Raw genomic sequence first — 15807 nt, 5'->3', positions numbered from 1 at the left:
TTTCAGTCAAAAAGTGTATCTTAATGAGGAATCTATTTAGAATTAAAGAGTCATTAGAAGAAAAAACTTAAAAGGCACATGTAAGTGAACAATTCAGAAACAGATAAAATTATTTGCTTAGTCAATTGCAAAAGGTAACTTGTAATACCGTAAATGTCTAACTTCCTCATGCGTGGGCTAAGTTAAATATAACTTAGGCAACTTGTCAAAGTCTGTTTCACAAGTTGTATTTTTAAAGAATCATTGTTTGGGATTTTCTATTTAGCTTGTGTTAAAAGCAACTTGACATCTGTCATCACAAAATATGAACATCTAATATAAGCCACTATTTATTATTTGACTCTCTTCCACAGTAACATTGGTCCTGCTTCAGTCTGTCTTAATGAGACTGAGGGAGTCAGCTATCTACAAATGAGCATACTGTTCAAAACAGACATCACACATTTTATAGAATATATGAACTTTGTAGCAGTGTTTCTCAACCTTTAATTCCACTATATTTTTGATAAAGAAAAAAAAACATTCTCTTCAATATTAGAAATTCTGGCCAAGTGTGGTGGCTCACACCTGTAATCTCAGCATTTTGGGAGGCTGAGGCAGGCGGATCACGAGGTCAGGAGTTCGAGACCAGCCTGGTCAATATGGTGAAACCCCATCTCTACTAAAAATACAAAACTTAGCTGGGTGTGGCAGCACACGCCTGTAGTCCCAGCTATTTGCGAGGCTGAGGCAGAAGAATCGCTTGAACCTGGGAAGTGGAGGTTGCAGTGAGCCAAGATCATGCCACTGCACTCAAGCCTGGGTGACAGAGTGAGACTCCATCTCAAAAAAAAAAAAAAAAAAAAAAATTTTTTTTTTTTTTTCAAAAATGATTTACCAACTATACAATCATATTTAAATATTGAGTTACATTAAATAAAACTTCTCCCTTAACATTCTGAAAACCTTCATTGAGATTTTCTGTAATAAAATATTTATATATCAACTCAATAAAGAACTTAGGTATGATGTCATTAACATCCTTCCACTAAAAGTTCAGCCTGAGTTACAAGTTACCACAAAATGACAACAATTTTAACTTTCTAATTCTCAAATACTTGTAACTTTACTTCTAAATTCATGAACTGCAGCAACATAATGGACACTTGCACAAGGGTATTCCTGTTTCCTCATTCTCCTTTCATGCTTAAATTCAACTTTAAAGCACTGAGCTGAGAAGTTACAGAATTTCAGTAATTCCCTTTCTAGTACTCAATTTAACATTGGCATTCCTGGTGTCATCATGTAAGACTGACAGTAGTGACTGCTAGGACGGTACTTTTTAAAAAACATTTTGCACATATAAATTCGTTTATTCCTCTCTATTATGAGGGCAATTTTGGTGACAGATATGAATTAAGAACTAGGCCAAGATGACTAGCCATTTAAAAAAAAAAAAAATTTGTGGCTACTTTTCTCTCTTTTTTTTTTCCCTGGGGCTCCTGGAGATGGCTGTTTTTCTAAGCTGGGAATTGAAATATTTATCTAAAAGGAAGGGAAAAAACCCAAACATTTACTGATTAAACACAGTCTCCTCTATGTTTACACACTATTTTTAGTTTGTTTTGCTTAAGAACAATGTTAACCCATTATAACTATGCTCATCCTTATATAATTTTTATTTTTTTTTTCAAGCTATGGGAGAAGTATAGAGAGGGAAGAAAATAAATATACGCTTTATATTATCAGTATTCTCAAAGGAACTGAAGAAGAGAAAAACAAGGCATGATAAGCAGTCACTGTTGTACCAGGAAATATTCTTTTTTAATGAGCAACACTATGCCTTTCCCCCATTTCTGGTTTATGAGATTATGTTTAATTTGGAAAAGCTCCTGAGTGAGTCTGACATAAGGCTTTAAAAGCATGAAGACACTGGGCACAGTGGATCATGCCTGTAATCCCAGCACTTTGGAAGGCTGAGATGAGTGGATCAGTTGAGGTCAGGTATTTGAGACCAGCCTGGCCAATATGGTGAAACCCTGCTTCTATTAAAAATACACACACACACACACACACTAGCCAGGCATGGTGGCACACACCTGTAATCCCAGCTACTCTGGAGGCTCAGGCACTGGGTTCAAGAATCGCTTGAGCCCAGGAGGCAGAGACTGCAGTGAGCCAAGATCTTGCCATTGCACTCCAGCCTGGGTCACAGAGCAGAGCAAGATGCCATCTCAAAAAAAAAGGCATGAAGAGTTCCAAAAAAAAAAGGTAAAACTACAAGTACATGAAAATCTTAAAGGAAAAAGAGTTTAAAAATATACAAAAGTGTACATATTAATTTCTTACAACACACAAGTCCTCTAATTAGCTTTATCCCATCTACACTTACTGTATTCTTGAAGGTTCAGCTCCTTTACTGCATGAATGTCACTAAGCTGGGCAATTCGAGCCTGGACTTTGGTTCTACCCTCTCGACCTGTCATGTCAATTTTTTCAATCATTTGTTGCTGTTTATCAATCCAATAGAGCCAGTTTTCAAACACAGTAAGACCCACAGGCTGCAAGATATTGGAGTCTTCTAGTACTATCCGGTTAGCACCTTGGAAAAGGAAAAAATTCAACAGAAATGACTCATGTGGGTTATGTTATACTTTTGATAATTATTTCCTACCAGTTAGATTCTAAATGTATAGAAAAGAAAAAATAAGCTCTCTATCACAAAACTTAAAAATCACGCTAAGGCATACAGACACTAGAAAACAGGTAATAAACTAGACACTGATGTGGAACCAAGGGCAACTAAGTGCCCAATATGCAGTATTTACTTTGTTAATAGAAATGCAGAAAAGAACTTAGAATAGTAGTTTGAAAAACCCTAAATTATGTATATAACAGATAAAAATGGCACTTCTCTGGAGGAGCAGTGGTGGTGAACTCAGAGTTCTGAGTACACCTGAGGCATCTATGAATAACAGCTTCACTCTCACCCCACTTGGCTCCTCAGAACACAGAAAAAAATTACTGACTCGTCCCAAGGTAAGAATTATTTCCAATCATCCCAGACACAGAGTCGTCCAGACTCTGAAGAGGCAACTTCTGCTATTGTGGGGTAGTGAGAAAGTTCTTTTATACAGTGGGCTAAAATCTGTGTTTATACTCCTCGCCTTGCATTATTCATCTGTTCTCCCTCACTCAAAAAGCAAAAATACCCTCATTCCTTCTGTCTTTTTCATAACAGTCCTTCAAATATTTATAGAAAGTTTTCATGGTTCCTAAGTCATAAGTTCACTCAAAGAAAGACATTACCTGGTATTTTGGAAATACCAAGGAAAGTTCCAGGAAAAAGGAAAGCATAATGCCAACTTTTAATAAATGAAGAAAAGTGGAGAGAGGAGATATTAGATGAGAAGGCACCGCCTCAGTCAACATTCAGATCCATTGTAGGCTAAGTACAAGTTTACTTATGTTCCCTCCTAAAACTCTACTAATATGGTGGATTTGAAAAATTTTAGGCCGGGTGCAGTGGCACACACCTGTAATCTCAGCAATTTGGGAGGCTGAGGCAGAAGGATCACTTGAGCCTAGGAGTTTGAAATCAGCCTGGGCAACATGGTAAAAGACCATCTCTACAAAAAATACAAAGGCTAGCCAGGCATGGTGGTATGCGCCTGTAGTCCCAGCTACTCAGGAGGCTTAGGTGGGAGAATTGCTTGAGCCAGGGAGGTCAAGGCTCTAGTGAGCCAAGAACATGCCACTGCACTCCAGCCTGCGTGACAGAGTGAGACCCTGTCTCAAAAAAAATAAAAAAAATAAAAAAATAAAAGAAAGGAAGAAATTTAAAAAACATAACTTTTAAGGTATAAACACATAAGGAAAAAGAAGGCAGAAGAATAGAAGAGAGCAGGAAAGTTACATAAGTTTTGGAAGTTGGAGAACAGACAAACCAGGGACAATGACACAGGAGTCCAGAGAAAGCTAAATGCAGACATCCAGTGAGACTAACAATGAAATCGATTAGCTCAGGAACTGGAAGCACCAGGTATTTTAGAATGGAACAGAGGTAAGTTATGCGGCCGGGCTGAATGAAGAATTAATTAAAAATATGTATAAGAAGTTATACAGCTCCTGGATCTCCTCCTTTTGTTTGGCAGAAAACTAAAGATAATCCTTTCCAAAGAGGTTGAACTAGAGTTTAATATACCCGGCAAAGGCAAAGAGATATTGTGACAGGGATGTCGTAGAGGAATTATTTAAAAGCCTACTTTCCAATTGGGGACACCATTCCCAACACCCAGAACATCAGGTAGCCCTTTTCGTCTCCTGCAGGAGACTAGAAGGTTTCCCTAAAGGAAAAACAAAAACAACTTAAAAACCCTGAAGTACCCAAGAGAAAAGAACTTCAGATGATGTCACCTGGGAGACCCATTAGAAAACAGCTAGATCTCTAAAAGAAACCTTTTGTCACTAACAGCAGCAACGTTCTCAGTATTTTTAATGTCTCATACTAAATACAAACAGACAACTAAGAATCACCAAATATTTAAAGAAAACCTCTATCTTTACATTTGAAGTCCAAGACAAACACAACAAAGAAACTTGGAGAAAAAGACACAAAAGCAAAAGAAAACAAATCGCTACCAATAAAAAACCCTAAAGAATAGGCTGCCTTTAGGGGGCAGAGCATTCAAAGAACAAAAAACAGCCCTTGGAAATTAAAAACATGATAACCAAATATTTAAAAGAAAAATGCAACAAGAGGGTTGGGAGACAGATTTGAGAAGCTCTCCTCAGAAAGTATAACAAAAACACAAAGGGATGGGTAACAGGTGAGAAAAATACAGCTGCTGTCAAGAAGGTCGACCATAAAAATAAAAACTCCAAAATGAGAAAATGAAAAATAAATTATCTAAGAAACAACACAAGAAAACATTCCAGAATTCGAGGTACAGATTTCTAGACAGAAAGGACTCACCTAGTAAGAAGTTCAATTAGAAGGGAAAGGGGAAGAGGGAAGGGGAAGCATGAGCATAGATTAAAATAAAAAAATCTTTTTTTTTTTTTTTTGAGATGGAGTTTTACTCTTTCACCCAGGCTGGAGTATAGTGGTGCGATCTCGGCTTACTGCAACCTCCACCTTCTGGTTTCAAACAGTTCTCCTGCCTCAGCCTCCTGAGTAGCTGGAATAACAGATGCCTGGCTACTTTTTGTATTTTTAGTAGAGACAGGGATTCATCATGTTGGCCAGGCTGGTCTTGAACTCCTGACCCCCAGTGATCCCCCTGCCTAGGCCTCCCAAAGGGCTGGGATTACAGGCGTGAGCCACTGCGCCCGGCTGATTAAAAAAAATCTTAAAACATTAGCAAATCAAATCCAATAAATAAAAAGAATAATGTATCGTGCTAAATTTTATTTATTCCAGCAAACTGGGAAAAGAAGGTAAATTCCTTAATTTGACAATAATTAATCACAGAAAAACCTTAGCAAAGAATATCTAATCACAAAGTATTGAATGCTTCCCCAAGATCCAGGGGAAAAGGACTAAAAAGGAAGTAGAAGGGAAAGAATGGGAAGGAGAAGGAGAAAGGAACAGAAAGAAAAGACATGGGAAGTGGAAGGGGGAGGGGAGAGGAGAAGAAAAAAGAAAAGAAGGGAGGAATCAAACAAAGGCACATGATCAAATTCTAGGCATTGGAGGGAAAGAACATGCTAACAGCTTCTGGAGGAAAAAGGAAAGGATAGCATACAAAGACTGGAATTACACTCATATCAAACTTCCCAATGACACAAGATGCTCAAAGACAATGGAGTTTTATTTTCAAAATTCTGAGAGAAAATAGCTACAAAACATGAAAACAAATTAATCAACCAAGCATGAGGATGAAAAAAACATTCAAACAAGACCGAGAATTTTAACTTTTTATGAGCCCCCCTTTAAAGAAGCTGCTAAAAATGGTCTCTATTAAGAAAAGAGAGTTAAGCAGAAGAAACAGAGTCCAGGAAATAGAGGGTTCAGCACCAAGGAGAATGGCTAAGTATATGTCCAGGCTAATGGAGAAATGAAGTCAGCCTAGAAGTCTAGCAAATCCAGACTGGAGCAAGATGATGAAGAAATCTCAGAGAGATGCTTTCAATTTCAAAGACAAATAAATGGATTGCTTGATGCATCTGCATTTACTGAAACAATTACTTATATTACACAAGTATTAACTGCAGAGAGGAAAAAAGTTTTAAAAAGAAATATACCTAATAGTAATATGTTCATAGCCATAAATAATAAGTAATTAAGTCTGAACTTTAAAAATCATGGCACTAGTTCAGGTGGGTTTTTTGTATTTGCAAACTTGTATCTTGAATTCTGGAAAGTTCATAACTATGCTGGGAGGATGGAAGGAAAATTCGCATGTGTATTTTGGGGACATATGGTTTAAAATAGCAAAATCTTAGTCTTCCAAAGGAAGTCAATGTTTAATGTCTAAAACTGAAAAATCAAGAAACAGCATTTTTAAGCAAGAGTATTTTAAAATAAGTGAAAGTAAATTTGAATGCTTCTAATCATGGGACCTGAGAGCAGCAAGAGTAGAGCAGTAGACTTGTTTTTTGTTACGAGCGAGGTAGAACAATTTAATATCCATAATATTTACGTGTATTACTTTAATGAAAATTAAAATCAATTTTAAACAATAAAAACAGAATGATTTTTAAGATTAGTTAGTGATAATGAAACGATGGTCTGAGGTAGACAACCAGATAAAAAGGGAAGTCAATAATGTCACTGCAGGACCCCAGCCATGGTAAGGACCTGGTCTACTTTGATGCTGGTAAAAAAATAAGTAAGCTACTGGGACCAACAAGAAAAAGACAAGCTTATTTATTCAACAAACTAAGCATGCACTGGATGCAACTCACTATAAAAGGCTATGTGGGTGGCTACAAATAGAAAATAGAAAAAGGTGTCAGGAAAAAAGCATAATTGTCCATAAATATGTAAGAAAAAAAAAATCAACTTGACAGTAACCTTTTTCAGAGAATAGAAAAAGAGGGGCCAGGCACAGTGGCTCAGGCCTGTAATTCCAGCACTTTGAAAAGCCGAGGCAGGTGGATCACCTGAGGTCAGGAGTTCCGGACCAGCCTGACCAAAATGGAGAAACCCTGCCTCTACTAAAAACACGAAAAATTAGCCGGGCGTGGTGGCGCATGTCTGTAATCTTAGCTGCTCATGAGGCTGAGGCAGGAGATTTGCTTGAATCTGGGAGGCAGAGGTTGTGGTAAGCCAAGATCGTGCCATTGTACTCCAGCCTGGGCAGCAAGACTGAAATTCCATCTCAAAAAAAAAAAAAAAAAGAAAAAGAAAAAAAGGAAACATTTCTTTTTATGTGGCCAACATAGCCTTAATGGCAAAACACCAAATACATGATAAGAAAGGAAAATTATAAGGTATTCCTTCTCATGAGCACAGATTAAAAAATTAGCAAATCAAATCCATCAATAAATAAAAAGAATAATATATCATGCTAGATTTTATTTAACTGAGTATACTGGGGAAAGTAAGGAAATTCCTTAATTTGACAAAGGTTATCTACAGAAAAATCTTAGCAAAGAACATTCAATCACAAAGTACTGAATACTTCTCCAAGACCAAGAAAAAAACAAAAACAAGGATTCTATTATCATCCTATTCAACACTGTATTTGGGTGCCCCAGCCAGTAAAATAAGGCAAAAAAGAGAAAAGGACTAGAAAGAAAAAAACACAACTCTCATTATTTGTAGAAACATGATTCTGTAACGTAAAAAAATCCTAAAGATAAGTATACTTAGCAAGGTTCTGTGGTACAAGCTCAATATCCTAGAAGGAGGAAAAAAGAAACTTATTTCCATATTCCAGGCACAATTAGAAAATAAAATATTAAAAGTTTAGAATATTCTTTACCACTAGCATTTAAAAGCACCAAATACCAAGGAATAATAACTCTAATGAAGGACAGGCAAGACCTCTGCTGAAAACTACAAAACATTAAGAGAAATTAACGATCTAACTAAACGGGGAGATTTACCATGTTCATGGTTTAGAAGATTAATGTTATAAAGATAATAATTCTCTCTAAACTATCAATTAAATGCAGATCAAATGAACATCTTAGTATGTGTTTTTTTGGAAGGGGAAACTCACAAGATGATTCTACAATGTGTATAGAAACTGAAGGGTGTTAACAATAGCCAAGGTAATCCTGAAAAACACTAAAGACATAGATGACTCTATTACAGTTATAATAATTAAGACAGTATAATATCACATGAGTAAAGGCAAAGTGACCAAGGAACCATCAGAGTCTAGAAACAAACTCACACAAATATAGTCACCTCATTTATGACCAAGGTGATACTGCAGGGTAGTAGAGAAAGGACAGTCTTTCCAATAAACGATGCAAATCAAACAGTAATATGGAAAAAAAATACATTTTAACCCCTGCCTCACAGTACACACCAAAATCAATTCCAGATGGATTACAGATCTCAAGAAAAGTCAAATGAAGAAATTTTAGGGGAAAAAAAAGAAATAAAACATCTTTGCACCTTTGCAGAAGACAAATATTTCTTTCTCTTTTCCTATTTCTATATATTTATGGAATACAAGTCAAGTTTTAACATACAACATATATATGTTGTATCTACAAGTGTGGAATCTGAGCTTTTAGTGTAAAACCTGTGTACAGTATACCCATTAAGTAATTTCACATCCCTCAACCCTCATAAAGATTTCTTAAACAACATAAAAGGTGTTGACCATAAAAAGAAAATTAATGAACTGTACTACATTAAAATTAAGACCTTTCTTTTCATCTAAAGATACTACTGGGAGAATAAAAAAGGTAAATCACAAACTGGGAGATATATGCAGTATATATCTTGACAAAGGATTCACATCCGGAATGTATAAGGAACTTCTAAACCTCAATAAACTTTCAAGTTACCAATTTTTGGGTTATTTTTTGAGACAGGGTCTCAGCTTTATTGGCCAGGCTGGAATGCAGTGGTGCAATCATGATCATGGCTCACCGCAGCAGTGGGACAAAATTAATCATACTCAATGAAACGTTTTTGTGAAGAGCTTTATCACAGACAACTGCCTGCCAGGCATGGTGGCTCACGTCTGTAATGCCAGAGCTTTGGGAGACGGAAGCACTTGAGCCCAGGAGTTTGAGACTAGCCTGAGTAACACAACAAGACCCCCATCTCTACAAAAATAAAATTAGCAGGGTGTGGTGGTGTGTGCCCATAATCCCAGCTACTCAGGAAGCGGAGGCAGGCAGACTGCTTGAACTGAGGATGAGGAGATTGAGGCTGCAATGAGCTATGATCACACCGCTGCACTCCAGCCTCGGTGACAGGGCAAAATCCTGTCTCACAAAAAAAAAAAAGAGCTAAAAATACTGACATAAATAACTAATGTACAAATTAGAGGTGATTTAAGAGACAAAGGAGATCAGATGAGGGAAAGAATATACTATACCAGGTATATAACTCAACATGCATTAAGTGTGTGCATAACTGTCTGGAATCAGAGAATACATAATGGAAGGGAGGCATCTGAACATGAAGACAACATTCTTTAAAAAATAACAAACGTGAAAAAGATTTAAAACGTTATAAATTCAAACATACAAAAATGTACATGATACAGGAATAAGCAGTCTTAGCATTTTAGAATGCTAATGCTCCAGACTTTTCTTGAGATATACTTGTTTCTTATGTCTTGAGAAAAATACTGACATATATGCCTCTTTCTTTCTCTTCCCTTCTCCTATCTCCCCTCCCTCCCTCTTCTCTCTTTCTTCCTTTGTTAAAGAATCTGAGATCAGAAGTTCCCACATTTCTTTTTTTTGTTTTTGAGATGGAGTCTCGTTCCATAACCCAGGCTGGAGTGCAGTGGCATGATACTGGCTCACTGCAACCTCTGCCTCCCAGGTTCAAGTGATTCTTCTGCCTCAGCCTCCCAAGTAGCTGGGATTACAGGCATGCGCCACCACAACTGGCTAATTTTTGTATTTTTAGTAGACACAGTGTTTTGCCACATTGGCCAGGCTGATCTCAAACTCCTGACCTCAGGTGATCCACCTGCTTTGGCCTCCCAGTGTGCTGGGATTACAGGCATGAGCCACCACTCCTGGCCTGAGTTTCCACATTTCTTAACGGTATGTATACATACACTGTGTATATATTACATGGTTTTAAATTTTAAACAAAACTAGATCTTAAGCATTTTTATAAAATTTAATTTTAAAAAATCAGTCACGCCAGTACATCCTAGATTCTTTTGAATGAATGTAATATTCCATACACTGATATAATAGAATGTATTTCTCCATGAAGGACTATCATGAATAATGCTCAGTAAATACCCTTGTGCACTTGGGTCAGTATTTCTCTAAGACAGCTATCTACAAAGGAAATCACCAGATCAAAAGGAATGCATATTTTAAATTTTGATTATTACTGGCAAATTGTCCTCTAAAAAGGCTCTATCAATTTCCGCTTCCACCAAAGCACATGAGGGCATATCATTTTCTACTATACTGGCCAACGATAGGCAATAATCAACATTAACATATTTTTGCCATGTTTTATACTTTTTGTGTCAGACACAAATAGTATAATATTTTAATTTCATTTATCTGATCACTAGTGAGGCCAACACAGAGTATATGACATCAGAAATCGTAGACAGAGGAGGTAACTATAATTACAGACAGAAGATTGCAGAGAAATGTGAAAGTAAAAGTATATCTTAAGACCAACAAATGATTTAATTTGGTTAAAATACCAGAAAGGTAAAGGCCACGAAGAGGTTGTGAAAGGTGAATACCAACTTATGCCAACTTAAGAGTGCAACTAGACTTTTTTCCTACAGTTTACAAAACTACCGTGAAGATTTTTTTAAGGAAAGCAGTGACATTAAAACCATGTTTCAGAAAATTTAGGAGCCATGTATAAACTTTTACGGGAAAAAACGGCAGGGACATCAACCAGAGACTAGGATTTGGCCAGAGATGAGGAGAACATAACCTGGAGCAGGAGACGCAGGAAAGGAGAAGAGATGCATTAGAAATACATTACTTACAGAGCCAAGATGAAGACTGGTGGGTAACTACATAACAAAGGAGTAATCACGTTGATGGTTGAAGAAAAAGCTCTTCACCAACCAACCTGATGACTACATATAATGAATAAAACTGCCAGGAAACGTGCCCAAAAAAATATGATGCAAGAAAAACACAACAGATGAATCATCTTAAAAACTCTAATTAAAATAAGAAAACATATTTCTTGGGTACCTGAGAGATCACTGCTTTCAATTCGCCGGAGATCTGAATCGGCCCAAAAGAGCTTGCCCAGCCTGCTATCAAGAGCTAAAGCAACTGGTTTACTTAAGCCACTGAAAAAGAGGACCTCCCGTTCTGTCCCATCCAAAGCAGCCCGTTCAATTTTAGGAGACCTTTCCTGAAGATTGGTAAAATACATATACCTAGAGGGAAAGGAGGAAAAAATTAGTTACTGGAGTGAGAAACCACATAAAACAAGAATATTCTTATTAAGACAAATAGAGGTAGAATATTTTTAAATCTTTTTAAATGTTTTAAAATATGTATTTTTTGGCCAGGCATAGTGGCTCATGCCTATAATCTCAGCACTTTGGAAGGTCAAGGCAGGGGGATTGCTTAAGCTTATGAGTTAGAGACCAGCCTGGACAACACGGCAAAACCCCATTTCTACAAAAAAATACCACAAAAATTAGCTAGGCGTGGTGGCGTGTGCCTGTAGTCCCAGCTAGAAGGCTGAGGTGGGAGGATCACTTGAACCCAGGAGGCACAGGTTGCAGTGAGCTGACGTTGTTGTCACTGCACTCTAGCCTGGGTGATAGAGCCAGACCTTGTGCTGAAAATCTAGATATATAAATACTTATTTTTATATATTTATATATTTACATTTTCAAAAGGTCATGGGATACTTTTAATAGTAGCAACAAAGGTACACAGAAGTTATTAGGAAGCTTTCATAGATTAATAGAATAGTGTTAGACTTAGGTATACATATGTTTTCAGAATAACACAATGAATTAAAGATCAGTGACTAGAGACACCTAAACACAAAGTTTAAATTCTCTAATCTATTTAATAACTAAAAAGAAGTCATATATAAATAAGTTCTTATATTTAACTTCTCCATTTCATCCTTTTCCTCTAACTCTTTTGAAGTAAGCTATTTTCCTTGCTGAATACCTTATCATTCACTCAGATACGACTGAGCATTGAGTATTTATTAAATGCAAAGCTCTGCATTAAATGAATGAAAACATATTAGTTCTCATCATAAAGAAAACTGACGTCTAGTGGTAAATACAAGACTAAAAAATAATTAAATGTAAGGTAAACTGGAAAGGACTAAGTATAGCTTAGGCATAGATATGGAGTGCTAAGTATTCAGAAGGGGGGAGAAATCATAGCTGTCTGGGATGAGGTAGATCAAAGAAAACTTCCTGGAGGACGTGGCAGTTGAAATGGTCCTGAAGGCATAGGTAAGACTTAGAATTAAACCAGTCGTGGCCCAGGAAAGAAAGCCTGGGCAGTGAAATCAGAGAAAAGTACTGGAAATTGTTAAGATAATGCAGGGACAAATGGATAGAGAAGACTGAGTTGTTTGCTGGCACACAGGACACTTAAAGGTAAATAAGTAACGGCTGAAAAAGAAGGCTGAGGCAGGTCTCAGAAGCCACAGCATCTGAAAGCCACTTTAGTAACATACCCTTTCTCTGGGTTTACCACAATGGCTCGAGGTCTGTCCTGCTCGCCTTTTAGCACCACTCCAATTGATCTCCCATCTAATCTTGTCACATTAATGACATTGGCAGCCTCACAAGTCCAGTAGATATAGCGGCTGTAAATATCAATGCTGAGGTCATAAGGTTGTATTTCCAGGTTCTGACTCGGAACAGAGCTCACAACCACAGTAAAGCCCTAGGGAAGAAAAGAAATACACAGAAAATTAAACTCTAGATTAAATAACCCTGAGACAATCACTCACATTGCTTATACCTACATGGGCACACAGCTAAGAAGGCTCTCTCAAGTCTTAAGGAGTATTTCTTACTGATACCTTTTTTTATGGGTAATGTGCTTCTTTGTTAATACACATTTCCAACATATCTTGGGTTATCCTGCTGTTGAAAAAGAGCTAAGGTCAGATTAGCTGCTCCAAGAACCCGAAAATGCCTTAAGAGATGGGAGTGAGAAGGTAGCAACTCTCTTCTGCAAACTGGAGACAACCGTGGCTAAAACCATACCCTAGAAATACCTCTAAAGCAGCAGTTTGCAACTAGAGGCAATATTGCCCTGCCATGGTCATTTGGCAATGTTTGAAGACATTTTTTACTGTCACGACTCGGAATATAACTGGTATCTAGTGGGCAGAGGCTAGGGAGGCTGTTACACATCCTACAGTATTCGGAGCAGCCCCTCACAACAATTATCCAGCCCAAAATGACCACAGCGCTTAATTTGAGAAACGCTGCCCTAAGTGATAAGGGCAACTAGTAAAGGTTACAAATCAAATCCATCACGTCCTTTTCTGATCTTCAGCTCTACACATGTAATTTTTAAAAAAAATAAAGTCAAGCAAAAAAAGAGGCTTTGTCTATTTGTTAAATCCGAATTATAGCTTACTAATGGGTATCTCTGAAGTAACATATTCCTTAATGAGGTTATCTAATTTATTTGCCATGTAGTTAGCTGTGTAATAAATTTAATTTCTATCTGTTATCAGCCCATCAGTCCTGGCCTATGTGGTGGAAAGTCCATCTAGAACATACAGCTATGACTATACCCTAAATGCTCTCTCGGCAGCTGTAGATATATCACCTCCTTGCTCTTTACTGTAAGATGAGACAGAGTGAAAAATGGCACTCTAACTTCCCTAAATTTTAATACATTCAAGATACGACTTATTATCACTGCGATAAGGACGACAACAAGTAATTATTTATAGTACTGTAATCACAGTCTAACAGGGCTTAGCCATAGAACGAAAGCAAAGAAGTATAGATAATGGTATAGAAATCCATAACTGGCATGCAAATGGGTAAGATTAACAATATCCTCATTCCCATTCCACATTACCAAATAATTAAGACTAATACAACCCACTGGATTAATTACATGTTAGATGTTTTTAATCTTACTGAGACTGTGTTATGTTTCATATCCAAACCTTTTAAATAATAGTTATTAACTACTAATAGTTAATTAGTAGTGTAACTGTTATTGTATTCCTATTACATAACACATAAGAGCTATATGCTTTCCATTCTTTCCAGCTAAAAAAAAGTTCGTAAGAATCCCAGTGAGGAATAGAGCTGGTATCAGAACCAAGGACTGTGTCAAGGCTTCTAATACTCCATACAAACAGAAATGTAAGGAAACAGACTTCATAAAGAAATGTAGGGGCAGTAACAAAGCCATTACCAATATAACAGCTTAAGTAAGCCTAACAATTTTCATCATAATATCATAATCAAACAATTGCTTACTCAAAGAAAATATCGTCAGAAGAAAAAAATAAGCTACTGGATCCAGAATTTCAGTTTCATACACACATACTTAAGCAGAGTCAAAACAAGTGAAACAGGATGCTTGGTGAGTCCAGTTATTAGTCAGGAGAAATGAATTTTGAACGAAGCTCTCAATTACCTGGCTGCCATCTTCTTGTGCCTTTCGGATCATGTTTTGTCGGGAGTCAATCCAATAGAGTTGCTTGTCCAGTGGGTCATAGTCAATGGCCCGGACATTCCGAAGGCTGTGGATGGGAAGGATGATGTCAGGGCTCTGTTGTTCATCAATCACCATGCGGTTGATGGCACTCTTTTGACTGAAGAGCAGGAAAGTGGTAGGAGCTTAAAAGGAGGAAAAGAGAAAATCTGAAATCTAGTTACTCTACATCCTCTATCATCCAATGATTTGATCAGCCTGTTGTATATATTTCACACAAAACAGACATAGATGTTGAAGACCTAAGGCTGAGGACAGAATTGTTTGGCATGCCCTCAAAAACTCTCTTCAGAGTAACACTAATCAGCACTCTGGTTACCAAATCAGTTATGAATTTACCTAATGACACAGCCACATACCCTATTTTTCTCCATCTTGTCCACAGAGATACCACAGAAAACTTTATTTCCATGAGGCATTTGATAAAAATTTACAAAATTCTCCTGGTCTACCAAGTGAATAACCCTTAACCTATTCTGTCTAGTGGGTGGCAGGAAGCCTGGGCTTGCCTAAGTTAAAGCAGAAACTTACAGACGGATTTTACACGTGACAGGGCAAGACCCATCTCAAGGGAAAGAAAAAGAAGGCTGATTTTAGTCTCAGCCTTCTCATTTGATCTTAAGTAAGTCACTGAGCCTCTCTAGGCCAAAGTTTACTCAGCAGTAAAATAAAGGTTATAGTCATCTTGTCCCTTTCACTGAATTACTACGAGAATTTTACGACATACATGAAAATACTTTAAAAACTGTAAGGCACTATATAAATGTAAATATTTAATATATTTTTAATCACTTAAAATTTTTATAAAAACTTAATAGAGATGATGTCTCGCTATGTTGCCTAGGCTGGTCTCAAACTCCTGGGCTCAAGCAATCCTCCCATCTGGGCCTCCCAAACTGCTGGGATTATAGGCAGAGCCACTGCACCCAGGCATAAATTTAAAATAACTATTGTTTATTACCAGTAGTAGCAGTAATAAACTTGGTAATAACAGGCATTAAACCCTTA

General features: G+C 37.1%; 1 protein-coding gene across 6 annotated transcripts in view; it reads right to left on the bottom strand.

Annotated features, from left to right (window-relative positions):
- The window catches only part of LRP6 (LDL receptor related protein 6), a 151182-nt gene that overhangs the window by 22048 nt on the left and 113327 nt on the right, over positions 1-15807 (bottom strand). For all 6 annotated transcript variants that reach the window (XM_078338294.1, XM_078338296.1, XM_002752136.6 and 3 more), the window contains 4 exons: positions 14722-14924; positions 12782-12993; positions 11314-11504; positions 2372-2581 (listed from right to left, as the gene is read on the bottom strand). In XM_078338294.1, coding sequence (XP_078194420.1) covers positions 2372-2581; positions 11314-11504; positions 12782-12993; positions 14722-14924 — 816 coding nt within the window. The remainder of the gene's footprint in view (positions 1-2371; positions 2582-11313; positions 11505-12781; positions 12994-14721; positions 14925-15807) is intronic.

This window comes from Callithrix jacchus, chromosome 9 (genome assembly GCF_049354715.1).
Source record: "Callithrix jacchus isolate 240 chromosome 9, calJac240_pri, whole genome shotgun sequence".
Classification (NCBI taxonomy): domain Eukaryota; kingdom Metazoa; phylum Chordata; class Mammalia; order Primates; family Cebidae; genus Callithrix; species Callithrix jacchus.
This window is presented reverse-complemented; position numbering and strand designations above follow the sequence as displayed.